At 44.2% G+C, this 16,366-nt stretch overlaps 1 protein-coding gene across 5 annotated transcripts; it reads right to left on the reverse strand.

Moving 5' to 3' along the window:
- Positions 1-496: 496 nt before the first annotated feature.
- On the reverse strand, positions 497-16,039 carry RAB41 (RAB41, member RAS oncogene family). 5 transcript variants are annotated; one of them, XM_088538527.1, is made up of 8 exons: positions 15,912-16,039; positions 14,298-14,356; positions 12,482-12,535; positions 6,867-6,972; positions 6,472-6,583; positions 3,407-3,500; positions 1,914-1,980; positions 497-822 (listed from the first exon to the last, which is right to left on the reverse strand). In XM_088538527.1, exons 1-8 carry the CDS (start codon positions 16,003-16,005, stop codon positions 758-760), a joined length of 651 nt encoding a protein of 216 aa, XP_088394653.1. In that variant the 5' UTR covers positions 16,006-16,039; the 3' UTR covers positions 497-757. The 5 variants fall into 5 exon arrangements, with proteins under 5 accessions (XP_088394653.1, XP_088394652.1, XP_088394654.1 ...); XM_088538526.1 differs by having other exon boundaries at positions 6,867-6,975; XM_088538528.1 differs by lacking the exon at positions 6,867-6,972 and adding an exon at positions 10,278-10,383.
- Between the last annotated feature and the right edge of the window lie 327 nt (positions 16,040-16,366).

Raw genomic sequence — 16,366 nt, forward strand, 5'->3', positions numbered from 1 at the left:
ATCTGTGTGGGATGTCTCTGCCACAGGAATGGGAGCAACCAGGCCCAAGCTATGAGAGTTGGGAGGTTTCTAGTGTTTTGTGTCACATGAGGGGCTGAGCGTAGGGCAAACCTTCCAAGGTGAGCACGAGTTAGCCAAGACCATCCGCAGAGAGGAGAAATAGAGCAGCTAGTACTACCGTGTGCGCCCTGCAGGAAGCAAAGCCTAGAAACAGATCAGCTGCACTGTCAAAAAAAGGCAAGGCCAGGTCAGATTGTGACTAGGTAAAAGGAGTGGTCATTGAAAAGAGCAAGTAGGGATGCAGGACAGAATGAGGCTGCTGGAGTTGACGGGAAGGGAGTTAAGATGCAAGGCAATGAGCAAGGGGGAAAGCCCACCCCCAAACTTTGCTTTTGTTTTCCCTAACTTGGTGCTTGGTGACTTTTTCATTGCATTCATAAAAAGATATATCTGAGCAGAGAGGCTCAAAGTGAGGAAGGAGAGAGAAAGATAGAGAGAGAGAGAGTAAAGGGCACTACAGTGCCAAAGTGCAACAACATAAAAAATAAAATTGAAAGACAGGACACTCATTCTGCACTCAGGGCTCATACCATGCAGTAAGAAGGGCGGCCAGGGCTGCTCCCCACCAGTAAAGAGGGAGTTCACTCGTTTAGTAGGTTGGTTTTCAGCCCCCGAAGTAGGTTTGCCTAGGCAATGAGCAGTGATGTTCTTCCGTGAGACTGGCCGGTTGGGGAATGTGCTGCTACACGACGGGCTGTTAGCAGGAGCAGCCGCTCTCCGTTACTGGCTGCTCGGGAGGTTTCTCTAGTTTGATGTCAATCACTGGAGGAGAGGAGTTAAGGAAGTCGCCCGGTTCAAGAGAAGGCCAGGAGAGCCTGGGGAAAGTGATGCCTCGGCCTTCTCTGGGTGCCACAGGCAGACCAGGCTTCAAAGAGAAGTCAAGCTTCCAATTAGATGATATTTCCCTGCCATCCAAACACAACTTTAAACACAGCCTTGATGCTGTTGGCCCTAACATACGGAAGGGCCGCTATTATCAATTTGTTTAAGGGTGAGGCAGAACTGAAGGATCGATTACACTTGCCACTTCTGATACTGGCTGAACTGCCTCAAACAGCAAGTGCTCCTCCTGCTCCAGCTCTCGGCCTGGCATATTTTGCCAATTGTTAGTTTGAAATAAGCTGTTTTGGAAACATGGATACTATGGATTTCATCTAGCCTTTTATACAAGCAAAATATGGCAAATTGCTGCCACAGTCACTTGCATGCTCTGTGACTAGGTGCATGTAGCATGCAACGCACTGCAGGAGTATTCAGTGGTTACAATGACAGTCCTCCTGGTGAGGATGACTATGGGCAGAAGTCACGGATCTGACTTCTTAGCCTGTTTAGAGTTGCTATGAAAATAATTTAAAAAGCAAAACAAAAACTGAGCTGAACAGATTGTTAACAGTTAAAACCAATGCAGTAATTATCTCCTACAATTCTGAAAACTTGTCATCTGTCTGTTCTTGGTAAGTGCAGATGCTCTAGCAGAACAGCACGTACCTTGCCTGAAGAGGATGATTAGTAAGAGTAGTTGATCAGGTATGTCAGGACAGCACACAGGGCTACCTTGGAGCAGTATAAAACAAGGAAAATCCCAGGGCATTCTGAAACTACGCAAATTTTGTCCTTAGACAAGGTTAAGGGGAGAAAGCAAAACTTGCCCTTGCAGTTATAAATTGAAAGTAGCGTCTTAATCTGTATCCACAGGTAACCACAGTGTACCAGCTGTTCCAGCCACGTGTCTGCGAAAACCCCGAACACCGATACACACCGTGCACCAAACAGGTGACAAGTGCAACCTGACAAAAAGGTAATTGCCAAATTCTACAAGAGGAGGAAAGTTATTGAAAAGAAAGCAAGGATACTGTCCTCTTTGCTCTTCTCTGGTGTGCTGTCCATGCCAGGCAAAGCAGCAGCCACACGACGGAAAAGCTGAAAAGTAACCACAGGTAAATGGAAACCTTGTTAGTAAGATTGCATATTAAAAAAAATAACAATACAAAAAAATTTAGTGTCAGAATTTTATAGACTTGTTACATGGGCATTTTGGCAAGAAAAGCAATGATCAGCAAATGCCACAAGAATTCTACCCAAGATCTTTGGGTAGATACCTGAGATAGAGCCAAGATATTCTACACAAGGTTAATAACAAAATGATTGGAGTTACCACATGCCTACAAGCAGTTTAATCTGTTGCTACTTAAAGAAAAACGCCACGTTGACGCTGTAGTCGTGGTTCTAGGTGTACTGCACAGTGCAGTTCTCAGGGCTCAGGAAGCAGGTCAGACACTGCACGTGCCCATTCCCAGCCTCAGCACCCAGCAATGTTACACTGTGCACCCCAGGGGCTCTGATAAGCAGCCTTGCCACAGGCTGGAAGTTCATACGTTGAAGAATAGCCCAGCATTTTAATTTAGGCCACCCTTGCTGTCCCACTTCGCAGTGGTCACCCACATGCAGAATGACTGGCTCAAGTGAGCTGCATCCAAGCTAAGAAAGATTTGCTGGAGCTAGGAAGGACTATCCTATCCCCATATAAAACACAGTGCTTTTGTGTCATTTTTCAAGTTGATGCCTAGAGCTCCTCCTGCTGACACTAAAGCAGCAACAAACACAAATGAGAGAATGCCAGAAATGTCTGGTGGAAGGAGCTGTAGAAAGCTGTGTTTTTTGCTTGGAAAACTAGAGGAAGGAGACTGACTAGAGCCAGCCAGTGATGCCCTTTTTCAAAGTACTTTGGCAAGGACTTGTCATCTAACATCAGAAACTGTATTACAGGGAAAATCAAACCACTGAAGTACCAACGACCTGCCTTATTGCCTAAATTCTGTCATGCTCAGAACAAAAGTTTCCTGAACTAAAAGGGAGGAGCAGTAACTCAAGCTCACAGCAAGAAGCAATGGGCAAAAGTAGAAACAGAAGAATAGGAAACTCCAACTATTCTATGGTTCTATGTTTTTCCTACCAGGCTTGAAAACAGAATCAGGAATTTCTACTCCGGTGCATGAGCATATGCTGTTAGCCTGGCTGCTGTTAACACTCATTTTAGAGAACACTGCATTAGCTGTTCACAAAAGCAAAGGGAATGTACAGAATTATGTTTGACATGCTGTACTATATAGTGACATTCCTGTCCCTCAGCAAATTCCATTTTTAGATTCTCCTTCCTTTTAAGGAAGGAGAAGTGTGCTTAGCTTTAGCAGTAGCACTGGACACTAGGCAAGAGGGATTTCAGGACCTGAGAAAGACAACAGGTAATATCTGCTGCAGCATGAACTGTAGGCAGAAACTTATCCCTCCTCTCTACAGAACAGTGAAGTACAGATTTACAGATCTTTAAAACATAACATAGATCTACCTGTTTCACGTTGTATCCAGTCTTTGCACTGGTCTCAATAAACATCACATTCAGCTCTTTGGCTCTTTGTTCACCTTCTTCTGTAGTGATTTGCCTGGACAAAGGAGCAAAGAGAAGCAGAAAGACACAAGAGAGGGACAGGAACAATTAGAGACAGTTGTGTCTGAGACACTTTTCAACAGAGGGCCTCTTCACCACCCGTTACAAGAGCGTACAATGAACAAACAGGGACGTCAGGATCTTTAAGATCCCCAAATTCCTCATTAGATCCCAGCAAGGAAGGAAACAATCTCAGGTTAGTAGTTCAGGGAACACCTGGACTATGCCCATTAATAAAAGGATCAGCAGCGGAGGATGCAGTTTGCGTAGTACATTTGAGTCTCATTCACAGCACCCTCAAGGGAAAAGAAGAATCCCCATGAGCTGCACCTGATGCAAAAAGCAGTTTCCCAAAAGTCAACAGGAGGGAACTCTGTGAGCTTATAGACAGAAGTCAGAAAGGCTCCAGCAGCAAGAACAGTGCAAAAGCAAGAGCTGTGCTGCTGCTTGTGGGACAGCACCTGCAAATGCGCCGCTCCTCAGTGCTCTGTACATACCTGTTTCACATTATATCCTGCTTTAGCACTGGGTTCAATATACATCATATTCAGTTCTTGGCTTTTCTGTCACCCTCCTCTATAGAAACCTGTCTACAGCAATGAGAACAAATCACAGAAAAGAAAAACCAAAACAAAGAAAGAAAGTCCAAAAATGATAAAAAGAAAAAAAGTAGAAAAAAACTGCAACGAACTGAAATAATATTAGCAGGAAAGCTAACCTTAACAGGGTGTGCCAAATAAAAGCAGTGCTATTACCAGTTAAACCCTTCAACTGTGTTTGATAGAACTTAACTTTCGCCATCATTTGGTCTTTACCACAGGACGAACAGTTTCTTGCAGACTCTACTAAATTTCAGAAAACACAATCAATCTCGTGACTGATGCATGGTTTGCCTAGCCTTAAAAGACCCAGTATTCGTATTGTTATGAATCGCTTTTAAAAGCAAGAACCCACAGGCAAGACAAGGAGGCTTCTTTCAGTGAGAGTTTGTGCAGAGTGAACACACGCCCTAACTTAAATTCCAGGCCAGTCCAGCACTACCTCCACTTACATTAATACTTCTACAACAGGAATGCCTGTTATATATATAAAGTGTATATAGCTACAATACCAACAAGTCTCTAGTTGCCTTATTCTTATGGCAATGCTGGACAATTCTGCACCCCTGCCCCAACCTGCACCACAATCTAAGGCAGCAACTACCTTCCTCCCCTGCTTTTTTTTATTTTATTTTATTTTTATTATAAAGCCTCAAATCTCATCTCCAGGTCAGTCAGTCAGGAAGCTGTAGTTATTCCCAGCTTCCAGAAGGGCATAAGAGATGCTACACGAGCTGACTGAATTAGAATAGCCTCTCGGATTCTGCTCAGTTGATTTTATAAGCTGATTTTGAGAGTTGACCAGAGTGCTCTGAATTTTTACCAGATGGTTTTCTTAATCCAAGCCATCTTACACATTTACTTACTTATGAAGCTCTAAACACGACATTTTCCCCAAATTTCTCAAGTGCTCTGCACAGGATACTTAGAATGGCCTCTGTTGGAATTGGGGAAAGCCAAATAGTTGTCCAGCTGGTAAACACAAAACCCATTTCCCTACGTATGAGCAGCACAAAGACCACACGACACTCAGTATCTAGCTTCATTTTCCTCCCCGTTTCCGCGAACCACGTACCAGAAATAGAACTGCCTATACTTTTCCTGCTAGACAAAGCAAACTACAAACTAACAATGTGGCTTGTACAGAGACAAAGGATGAAGAACAATGGTACTAATTTGGGCAGCCCAAGATGCTGGATAATCTCTCTCACTTGAGTGACACCAAAACCACAGGGGGAAAACAGTGACAGCACATTTTGAAGCAATATTTTCATACTAGGAGTAAAATAAGGTTTAGAAATTAAAATGTGACAGCACCTGACAACAAACAAGCAGATCCCTATTAAGACTCATCGTGCCATGAAACAGGGAACAAACGGGCAACTCAGGTATCAGGGCATTTTTTGATAAAGCTTTTAGATTCCATCTGTAAGACTTTTCAGACTGTCTTTCAATCAGAAGTGTGTCATGAACCGCCAAAGGTTATGCTTTTGATTTTCTAGAAGTATTTAACTGTGAGATTCCATTTCCCATTTCTGCCTTTATTATACCTTTTTTTTGTGACAGTTAAAAAAAATTCTCATTATTTCAATGCTTCCTATGTTCTACATATTAAACCATACAGTTTATAGAATAACTGGCATATCTGAAATGATTCAGTTCAAAGGACTGGGTTTGTAAGGAATTGTGTGACTTATTCTCATCATTCCTTTGCCAACTGTTACTGAAGCTAACCACCAATATGAAGACTTCCTCAGTCTGTAGGACTGAGAGGTTTAAAACTAAAATGCTCTGACATCTCAAAACAGTGAATCTCTGTGGCTTTAAAAATTTAATTTACTTCTCCCATCTCTTGGGGAAATCACTAATCTAGCTTCCCATCACACTTCATAGTACCAGTTTATGCTGCATGCAACCAAAAAACTATGCTCAGGTTGAAACCTTCTAGATGCATACTACTACATTGTCATGTTGTATTTTATAACAAGGGAAAACTTTATTATAATATTTTAGATTTGCAGATGCAGAAAGAGTCATGTAAATATGACCATGGGAAAAAAGCATTGCTTTTGAAGATATCTTGCTAGTTTTCTCTCAGCACAAAAAGAAAAAAAGAGATACTCTATGAGAAAGATGGCATAGAGAGATATTTAAGTATCCCTCTAAGCAAAAAAAAAAAAAAAAAAAGGCTTGTTATATCGTATACTATTTGTAGAACAACAGAACAGAATAATTTTGCATATTCTGACATCAGAAATCCAAATATCATTACAAGCTATTTATACTTCTTGCTTTTAAATACAGACAAGTTGGCCAGTTCTCCACTTCTACTGTGATGGCAAAAGGACCAGAGCTCCCCATCGTTACCTCTTGTCTGCCAGGTCAGTTTTATTCCCCACCAGCATGATGATGACATCGCTTCCTCTCTCTGTTCGAACATCATCAATCCACTTGGAGGTTTGCTGGAAAGAATTCAAATCTGTAGGGGCAAAGCAAATTGAGAATGCTGAGGATAAATTTCCTTCCAAGTGAGGAGGAATGCTTATGAAAGTGGCCATGCCTCTAACCCATGCGTTTCTCCGAGTCTTCCCACACCACATAAAACAACGTACAGATCTACCCAGATAGAAAAAAAAAGGGAAGAAAGGAAAAAAAAATCAAACTGTTTCTAATGTTAATTTCTGCAGATCTTCTGGCTGTGATATACCAGTTCTGCTTACATGTAGTACTCGAAAATAATGAGACACCAAAGCATCACTCACTTGTAATGTCATAGACTACCACAGCAATGGTGGAGTCGCGGATGTAGCTGGGAATGAGACTGCGGAACCGCTCCTGGCCTGCTGTGTCCCAAAGCTGCAGCCGAACCTGCTGGTACCAGGCCAGGGAGAGCAGAGAGACAGCGAGAGAGAAAAGAAAGCAGGAAACTGTCCTTTAGAGAAAAGGCCATTTCTGGAATTCACTGTGTGCAGCTCAACCTGAGAAGCTGAGACTGACCTTGTCAGCTTGCTCCCAAACACCCAAGAGGCACAGAGCTGGCTTCGCTGGGTGCCAGTTTATACAAAATGTGTTTTCATTATCTCCTTTGTTGCCTAGAGAATCTGCCATTCCCCGGCCACCACATCCCTAAGAGCTCTACGGTGTGGCTGCCACCCCAATTAGCGCTGCTAGTGCTGGCTAACGAGCAATGGGAGCTGCTCTTCCTCACCAGGGACTACGTATGGCCTCCCAAAGCACTCCCAACATACAGGCTCAGGTCAAAGCCCTCAGGGCAATTCCCACCTCAGCACAGACACAGTAGCAAAAGAGCATCCAGAAGGTGGTAATGGGGGTTTTCACGCAAGATTAAGGTGATCAATAACTTAAGCTGCAGCAGAAATAAAAGCAAATGCTGCAAACTGAAGGCCCCATGAGACACAAAGGACACTGGTGCCCCCTTTCACGTAAGGGCAAGAATTGGAAACAGGCATCAAAATCTGTACGAAAGAGATGCCATTTGATCTCCAGCACCAGACCTACGCCCAAAATACAAACTGAGTTTTTATATGATAGCTCTAAAGTCTAAAGGTTTATTTCTCTTCTTTCACATATCTTCTGATCCACATGAACATCTTGTGAATGCACTAAAGTAATAACAATTATTATATCCACACAATGCTGGAAGTTGTTATTTGAAACAGAAATGGTGGAAAAACATCCAGTTACCACAACAAATGCTAAACAAAAGCTTTTAACCATGAGTAATTGGGATCAATGCCATCATCCAAGTGGTCATTCCACACAGCTGGCTGTACTAGTGCTATGGTCAGAAAGAAAGATTGCTATTAACATTGTGAGTGGCCACAAGTTTCAAACAAGGGTGGCTATTTGCTCCCAAAATAATCCATCTGGATTATATGAATTAAATAAGATGTTCTCACAAAGCTATGAGACATTCTCACTCAGCCATGAAGGACAGGAGCTTTTTATATTTACAGCATCCGTAAAATGGGAGCTTGCAGGAGACTTTTGTATAGGAGGAAGTTGTTTAAGAAGGACCAAGATTTATTTTGCTTGGAAGAGTAATTTAAACAAAAGCTGGGCAGAGCACATGTCTGCAAAGCACCCTGCTACAAACACATGCAAAACAACATGTATCTACACCTGAATATCCACACTGCTGCCATCAGTGTTCAGTACAATTGGAGCTTATAGCTCCAGCAGTTAGTTCGTATTAATTGTTCTCTACATTTTGGAGACAAATTTGATTTATCAGCAAGACGCAGGGCTCTTCAGCACCCCAGGAAAAAGCAGAGCAATAAACTCCTAGCACGTGGACAATATTACACCAGTGCTGGCAGATCAGATCAGCCTATGCACCCACAGAGTTTACCCAGCTTGAAGTTCAAATGCTCCAAGCTTCAGATGCATGGTCAAAATTGCAGCTAACACAAGTATTACAGACTTGAAGAAAAGCTGATGATCTGGCAGTGAAGGGCCAAGGGAAATCTATTCTGGAGGTACTACAAAGACACCCAGAAGAGACCCAGGAATGAAAGTCAATGCTCCCTTGCAGGAGCAGTCCTCCTACAATGCTCCTTTAGCCTCTGATTTCTAGAAGTCAAAGTTGTTGCACAGCTGTTTTTTGGAGAGAAAAAATACAACCCTCCCAAAGTAGATACCTTGCCAATAAGATAAGAATAAAACCACCTCACACTGGTTTATGCTTATGCTGAAAGTTCTCAATCAAGAACTAAGTACTGAAAGTCTATGAATACAGATTTTTATAATGGTATAGAAAACTAAATCCACAAGCATGTTGTGAGATTTAAAAGCCTCTCACTGGCTAAGAAGAGACAAAAGAGCAGCAACAAGAAATGCAGGAACAGTCTGATCTTTTCAGATAATTTCAAGGCATGATGAGATCAGCCATCCCTAAATCATTTCTGATAGGTCTGGAAACTTAAAGAACAGCCTAGACTGATGGATTCTTCAAACTGTCTGGGTAAACAGCATGCTTTACCTGCCTGACAGAGGCACAAAAAACACCAACTTCTATTGCCGGCCACTCTGTCACATCTAGATCTGTTCCCCAAAATCATTCATGTGCACATCTTGTTGCTCCTCAATTCCCAAGCAGACCAGTTTTATATTTTTATTTTGTTCCAAGCCAGAACTCCTTCTCAAGACAAATTCTTAAGCTATAGGACTAGACCACTGAATTATTTGCCTTTGCTACCTAAGAAAAATAGTTACAGAATTTCACAATTACCTGTTAAGCATTTCTATTTATCAAAGTGCAATAAAACCCAGATCTGTATAATCTGGAACTTGCGGAAAAACAGAAGTGGGCCAGAGCTTTTTCATCTGTGCTATGTTATCTATTTAGACTTTGTCTGCATGGTATTGGCTCACTGGTGTAAAGCCTGCATACAAATCTATGCTGATATTGTAGCTTAACTGAAAAGCCCAGATCAAACGGAATCAATAACAAAGTTTTAATTAAGTAATTTTCATATCATATTTCACACAAACTCTCTAGTCAAGAGTTATAGCAGTGGTATCCAAGTTTGTTCATTCTTTAGAAGTTATGGTAATTATAAATTTGTCCCTTCTATTTCAAAAGTTCTCTGGTGGCTTGTATGAACAGCAAGCTCTCACCCCCAGTAAAACGGAAGTCCTGAACCCTCACAAATTTCTAGGTAGTTTTTATTTAAATAGATACTGTACTGTTTTATACAGTATGATAATGTTTCATTGCTCTGGCATCTGCTGTTGCTACTTTTATTAACTCTCTAGTTATCCAGAGCAGAGCAAGCTTTCATTTCAAAGTTAAAATAAATAACTAAAAAGCTTTACAAAAGCTACCTGTCACCAAGGACAGACAAGATATAAACCCCATTCACCTACCTGCCAATCCTCTGCATGTCACTTCCAGTTTGAGCTTTGAGCAGACAAGAGATTCCCCAGTTTCTGTATCATCGAACGCAGTTACTATTGGGTGTGGGTAAGATGCTCAGCTACTTCCCCTCAGTAAAAACAGATCCATCCATGAAATACCTAAAGTCCTGGGGCAGAGGGCCTATCTTAGCTCCTTCAGAAAACAGCCTTTTCTGAGAACACCACCACTTCCAGTGTATAAAAGGTACACGTCAACAGCAAGCCCTCTGCAGACACTCAGGCTCAATACCTACTTGTAATGTCAAAGACAATGACAGCCACAGCAGAGTCACGGATGTAGCTGGGAATGAGGCTGCGGAACCTCTCCTGGCCGGCTGTATCCCACAGCTGCAGCCTGATCTGGGAAACGGAAAAGTGCAGGGGAAGAGGGAAGGGAAAGAGCAGGAAAATGGAAAACAAAACCAAAACTCAAGTGAAATAAAAAGAAAAAAAATGCAAGGCAAAAATAACCCAACAAAAGGAAAGTTAAAATGGAATAAAAGTATGAAAAGAGCCAACGATACTTCTAGCCCCATCCTGGTGGTAGTCTCGGCCTAACAGGTCAGAGAAACCTCCCTCCCTCCACAGGCCCATTCATCCAGCTCGTGCACACACAAACAAGCTTCCCCTTTTCGAAAGGAAAGCGAGATATTCCTAACACAGCTTCTAGCACCATCCACTGATGAAAACAAGGATACCTACCTCAGTGCATCCTGCCATGTCAGGATTCTGGCTACAATGATTATACAAGCAGACTGTGATCACACCTAATTGTAAGGACTAGATCACTCAGCGACTAATTAATCCACTGGAAAGGCTGATGTGAAGTGCTGAAACATAATAGTGAGGTACAAGCCAGGACAGCAGAAATCCTCTAGATAGGCTTATCTCGTGCTTAAGCCCAACAGGTCTAAAGAGGTACCTCCCCACACACAGGAGAGCACTATCCAGCCTTTCACAAGTGAGGCTGTAGCTGTAACAGAACTGTCAGCCTGACAGCCCGGAGGGAGGATGGGGCTCCTCACGGCACCAACTCCCCCAGTGCCAGAGCTTCTACTATACCAGCACAAATGCTGTAGCTGACACACTTGCAATAGCAGTGCATGGGCATCTACCCAGAGCTCATTTTGAAGAGCTCAACTCCACATGTTTTCATTGCTTCTGCTGCCTAATATGGGCTACTTGAGACATATTGAGAGCTAAGTGATCTGGCATAGGTGTATTTTTGAGAGACACATACATCAGTTGTGCCCAGGCATATACTGCAGTTACAGGTTTATTCTTCATTTCAAGCATAACAGTCAAAGCCTACTGTAAGATAACAGCACTAACCATATCTGAAAAATTACTTTAGTGCCTGAATTTTCTTAGTTTCTCTGCTGGTGTTCTTCCTTTATCTATATTCAGGACCTCTGTTATTTAAAAGGCTCTTTATGGGCCAGTAGCATCGCAGACATTTGAAAGAAGGGTATTTTCTGGACAGCAGGTCAGTGGATGAGCTACACAACCACAAGAGGTCCAGACTACCCTTGAGAATTAAGGACTATTGCAAAGAACATACAGGTATTCCAACCTGCCTTCACAGGTGTCAAGCAGCATTCCCACATTCCCAAGATGTTTTCCTTTTTTTTTTCCTCCTTCTACTACTGTTAGCACAGTTGGAAAATGTTATCAAAGTAGTTTCTTCCACTCAAAGATTAAGCAAGGTCTTTTCTAACAGTGAATCACTGTAGGGTGGCTGAGAAGCAATGGGGAAACCCACCATACTCACTGGGCTGAGACTTCTTCTGAAGCAACACAAGGAACTTGTATCACACCTCTGACCCCCAAACAGGTTCATCCTCAGCCAACACTAAAACTAGCAAAGAGGCAATTACTACTGAAAATGAACTAATGAAAAGGCAAATACTCAAAGACAGAGGAAAGGGATGCGAGCGGTGTTTCTATGCAAAGAGGAATCTCACAAAAGCTAAAAATCTAAAATTGCTTTATTAACAGTCAGCCAGAATTAAGTTATTGAATCCTTTTACAAGGAGGAACTCTGCCACCACTAGTAAACTTGAATGATTTCAGAACTCAGAACTACCTTGAGCCTGTTCATGTCCACTTATGTTGACAATTCCAGAGGCAGAGCTGCAAATCCTACGAGCAAACTACACCTATGGAGCACATAGCAGCCCGCTCCCCTGTAACATGGACATTACCTCGCTCCAATTTTGCATGAAGGGTTTTGACTACATTCTTGAAGTAGCAAAAATTACTAAGTACGAGGAAAAAGCAGGGGATTGGTTCAATGGCTTAATTCAAACACAAGAAAAACATTCAAGGAGCAAGAACTAAGTGAGCAGCCTGGTGTCTCAAGGGCTACCCCTCTGAGGCTGCTGGGGGACTTGAGCAGCCGCTGGGGCACAGCCGGGCGCTCCGGCCACGCTACCCACCGCACCGAGGCCTCGCTTACCGTGCGGTCCTCGAGATACATGGTTTTTGACAGGAAATCGATTCCAATGGTTGCCTGAAAAGAAAAAAAAGCATTAGTAGCTGCAACTTGCCTTCCATGACTGCAAATCAGATTGTTCTATGTAATCTCTCAAAAACGGTCAGAGGCTTACAATTAAGCTCTTCATTTCCCTTCAATACAGTTAATAAAAAACAAGCACTATGGGTATCTGCCTCATCTTCAGTTCACTCTTCAAACACCTCTCAATTGCAGAAGATCCCCTGAGTTTCTCATTCTCTCTCTCAAATATCCATGCACCTTAACAGAGATTATATCAGAACTGGCATCTCCCTCCAGTCTGCAGCAATTCAGTCTAGGAAGAAATCTATTAGAAACAACCAAAAGGTAGAGCAAATGCTATTTCAAATACTGCTGAGAAATTACATGCACGAACTGGGGGTGACTGTGCTGAAACCTAAGAAGTGATGCCTGTTTTCAGTTGAGACCCCTCTCGCCCTTCCGTGAGATTCAGGGGCTTCATTTCCCTGACAGCTCTTTGCAAGCCTCCTCCCAGCCACATTCCCATTGCTGTAAAGCAATTCTGGCGCAGAGACACTTGGAGGAACTCACTAAGTGAAGACATATTAAGCATTTCCCTGGCACTTAAGCCAAGCAGGTGTCCTAGCCCATTATAACCCAGGGAAAGAAGACAGGATACTGATGTAACAGATTTAAGTGTAGTATTTTAAGGGCCTTATATATCCAGTATTATGCAACAAACAGACGGCATATACATTGCTCTGGAAGGCGTCCATCAGAACACAAACCTCTTAAGATTAGAGATCACAACATTTAATTTCTGCAGCTGGTACTAATTTCTAGGAGTCCTATTTTCTGGAGCCAGGGCACAATTTGCAACAGCTACAACTACAGAAAAACACAAGAGTAGCCTAAAGAAGTCAAAAAGCAGAAGAAGATCCAGTTTCACTGAATGACTTATCCTCTAGACACCCATCTTATCTTCCTTTCTCTACTTGCAGCTTAAAATTATTACAATTTAAAAACAGTAAGTCTTTCTAGCTTGAATTAACAGTGAACACCATAGTCTCATCTTCCTGGACTTCATTTGTATTGCTTTGAAGCTACCACTTATTTTCTTGAAATAGCCAATACTCTCGATGCAACTAGCTGTTCATGAAATACTCAGTCTCTGGGATTATCCCAGTTCTGTACTCAGCCCTCTCGGACATCTTTAGCAGAAGGCTCCTCAGCCCTACCCTGCTCACTCCATCAGAATTTCCCTGGCCTTTTCCCCATCTATGGCATTTTAGGTAACAAAAGAAACAAAATCTACATGGACATCTTGCATATTTATCTATGCATTCTGGACCTGACTATACTATATAAATGGAAAAAGTCTATAAAGACTCTAGAGACCTAGGAGGACATGAACACGATTCAACTATTGCTGTGTTTCCTGACACTTCTGGATCCATCTTCAGTCTGGACCATCTCCTTGTGATCCAACCCCACAAACCAATGGTTTTTTTTTTTTAACCCTTTTTACTCGAGATTCTCACATATCCAGACAGCACCTCAGTCTTGTTGCTTTTCTCTACACTGTGCATCCTCATAGCACGCTAGATGCTTGGGCCTAATCACAAAGTCTCATTTCCACTGCAAGGCACATTACAACCTCACATATGATACTGAATTGACATCTCATGGAGAAATATGCTTGCCCTAGAGACTAAATGCATATGTTTTAATGGTGGGAGTAGATTTGCCTCCTTTTTTTATTTCTTAGGGGAAAAAAAAAAAAAGGACTACCACATACCTGGTAAGTATTGTCGAAACTGTCATACATAAACCTGGTGATGAGCGAGGTTTTTCCCACTACAAGAGAAGTAAAACGTTACTTCCATCAGCAGCAGTGGAGGGAGGCCCTGCTTTGGGAGGGACACGTGGCAGCACCATTCCCGAGAGTTAAGTTTCCCATCTAAAGCTACTGCCCAGTTACTCCCCGCTGCAACATAACTAGCTAAGAAATTAATGGACAAAATGATAGGGGTGTACTAAGCCAAATCACTCAGAGTAAAAAATATGGGCCAAAAAAATCCTAATCAAAACATGGTCTGTAATTTAGATGTGTTGTGATGTATATGGCAATTATTTGTCTGCTCCTTCTTTGAGCATGTAAAGTGGGTATTTGGTTGTTTGTTTGTTTTCTTTTTCTGCTCTTTCCATTTGATATTTATAAAACCACCAAGTCTAAGATCTGTAGCCACAGACATCAAAGGAGGAGGTTATGGTGGTCTGCGTGCTATTTAGCTGCCTCTGACCAGATAGAAAAGCAATGTTTAAGAGAGATCTTTTCTTCAAAACAAGGTTTTGCAGATGACTTTGATGGCTTGCCTAAAAGCTTTAAATCTTTGTCTGCAAATATTCATCAAGAGGCACAGAGCAAGAAATAGGGACCAAAGACAGCATTCCTGTATTCATCTCCGATTGGAAGAAGCCAAGAAAAAATTAAAGGATGTGGATAGAAAAAAAAAAAAAAAGAACAACACAGAAAAGGAATAAATTGCCCAGAAAGGATGTGAAATTGTAAGCACTGGAGATGATTAAAAACGGGTCAGACAAATATCTAATAGGAGCAAAGTTGATCTTGCCTCGACAAGGCAGGTGAATTAGATGACTCCTGGAAATCCCTTCCTGCCCTACAGTTGTGTGATTAAGCAGTCGGCTGATAGCAAGGCGCTCACAAGCAAAGAAAAAACGCAGTTGCAGGGAAAATATAAAATTAATGCTTATATTACCAGGGCACAGGAACAAACGGGATGGAACCTCCCGGCAGAAGAGGTTACACAAAAAGGGCGGGGGACAGCGGCCCTTACAGCCCTGTGCTGCTTCCCCGCTTATTCCTGGGCCGCTCACAGGCCCGGAGGCGGCAGGAGAGGCCCCGGTTCTCCGGGATCGGGCCCGCACTGCAGCCCGCGCCCCCCCCCACAACCTTCCCCGGCGGCTCCTTCCCTCCTTCCCGTTTCCTTTCCCCGTTCCCGTTTCCTTCCCCCCTTCCCGTTTCCTTCCCCCGTTCCCGTTTCCTTCTCGCCCCGCCCCGCGCGAGGCGATAGCGGCTCCTCACGGCCCCCCCCCCCCCCCAACGGCTCCGGATCCCCCTCCCCAAGTCGCCACCGGCTCCTCCATCCCCGCCCCACCGAGCCGTAACGGCTCCCCCCACCCCGCCCCTCCTCGGCCCATAATGGCTTCTCGTCGCCCTCCGGAGCCCCTCACGGCTCCTTATCCCTCCTCAGCGACTCCTCCCCGCCCAAGTCCCTAACGGTTTCTCGCCTCGGGCGAACCCCCCGCCCCCGCCGCCGCCACGTCCCTAACGGCTCCTTCCCGGCCCGTCCCCCTCCGGGCTCCTCGGCAGCCTCCAGGCGCCGCTCACCGCTCTGCTCGCCCAGGAAGACGAGCTTGAACTTGCGCAGCGGGTTGCCGAACTCGCCACCGCCGCCGCTGCTGCTGCTGCCGGGCGCCGACATGGCGGAACGGGGGGGCCGAGCGGGAGCCGTGACCGGAGAGGAAAGCCGCACACACCGCCGAGCGCCCCACCCGCTACTTCGCGTCACTTCCGCCCTCCCCGTGACGTCACGGTGACGTCACGCCGGCCCCCGGCCGTGGCGTCACGGGCGCTCGTTGAGGGCAGCGCCCCCTCGCGGGAGCCGGCGACAAGATGGCGGCGGGGGAGGCCACGCGAGGCGCTCGACGCGGTTTATTGGCCGCTCCGCGCGTCCCCGCGCGGGGTGACAACATGGAGACACCCCCAGGGCTCTGCTCTAGGAGGAGGGGGGCGGACGCGGTGGCGGCTGCTTCTGCGGCGGCCGCTTCTGCGGCCGATGTCGG

The sequence above is a fragment of the Tinamus guttatus genome, unplaced genomic scaffold (genome assembly GCF_059628265.1).
Source record: "Tinamus guttatus ecotype Peru unplaced genomic scaffold, ASM5962826v1 Tinamus_guttatus_pri_ptg001087l, whole genome shotgun sequence".
Classification (NCBI taxonomy): Eukaryota; Metazoa; Chordata; class Aves; order Tinamiformes; family Tinamidae; genus Tinamus; species Tinamus guttatus.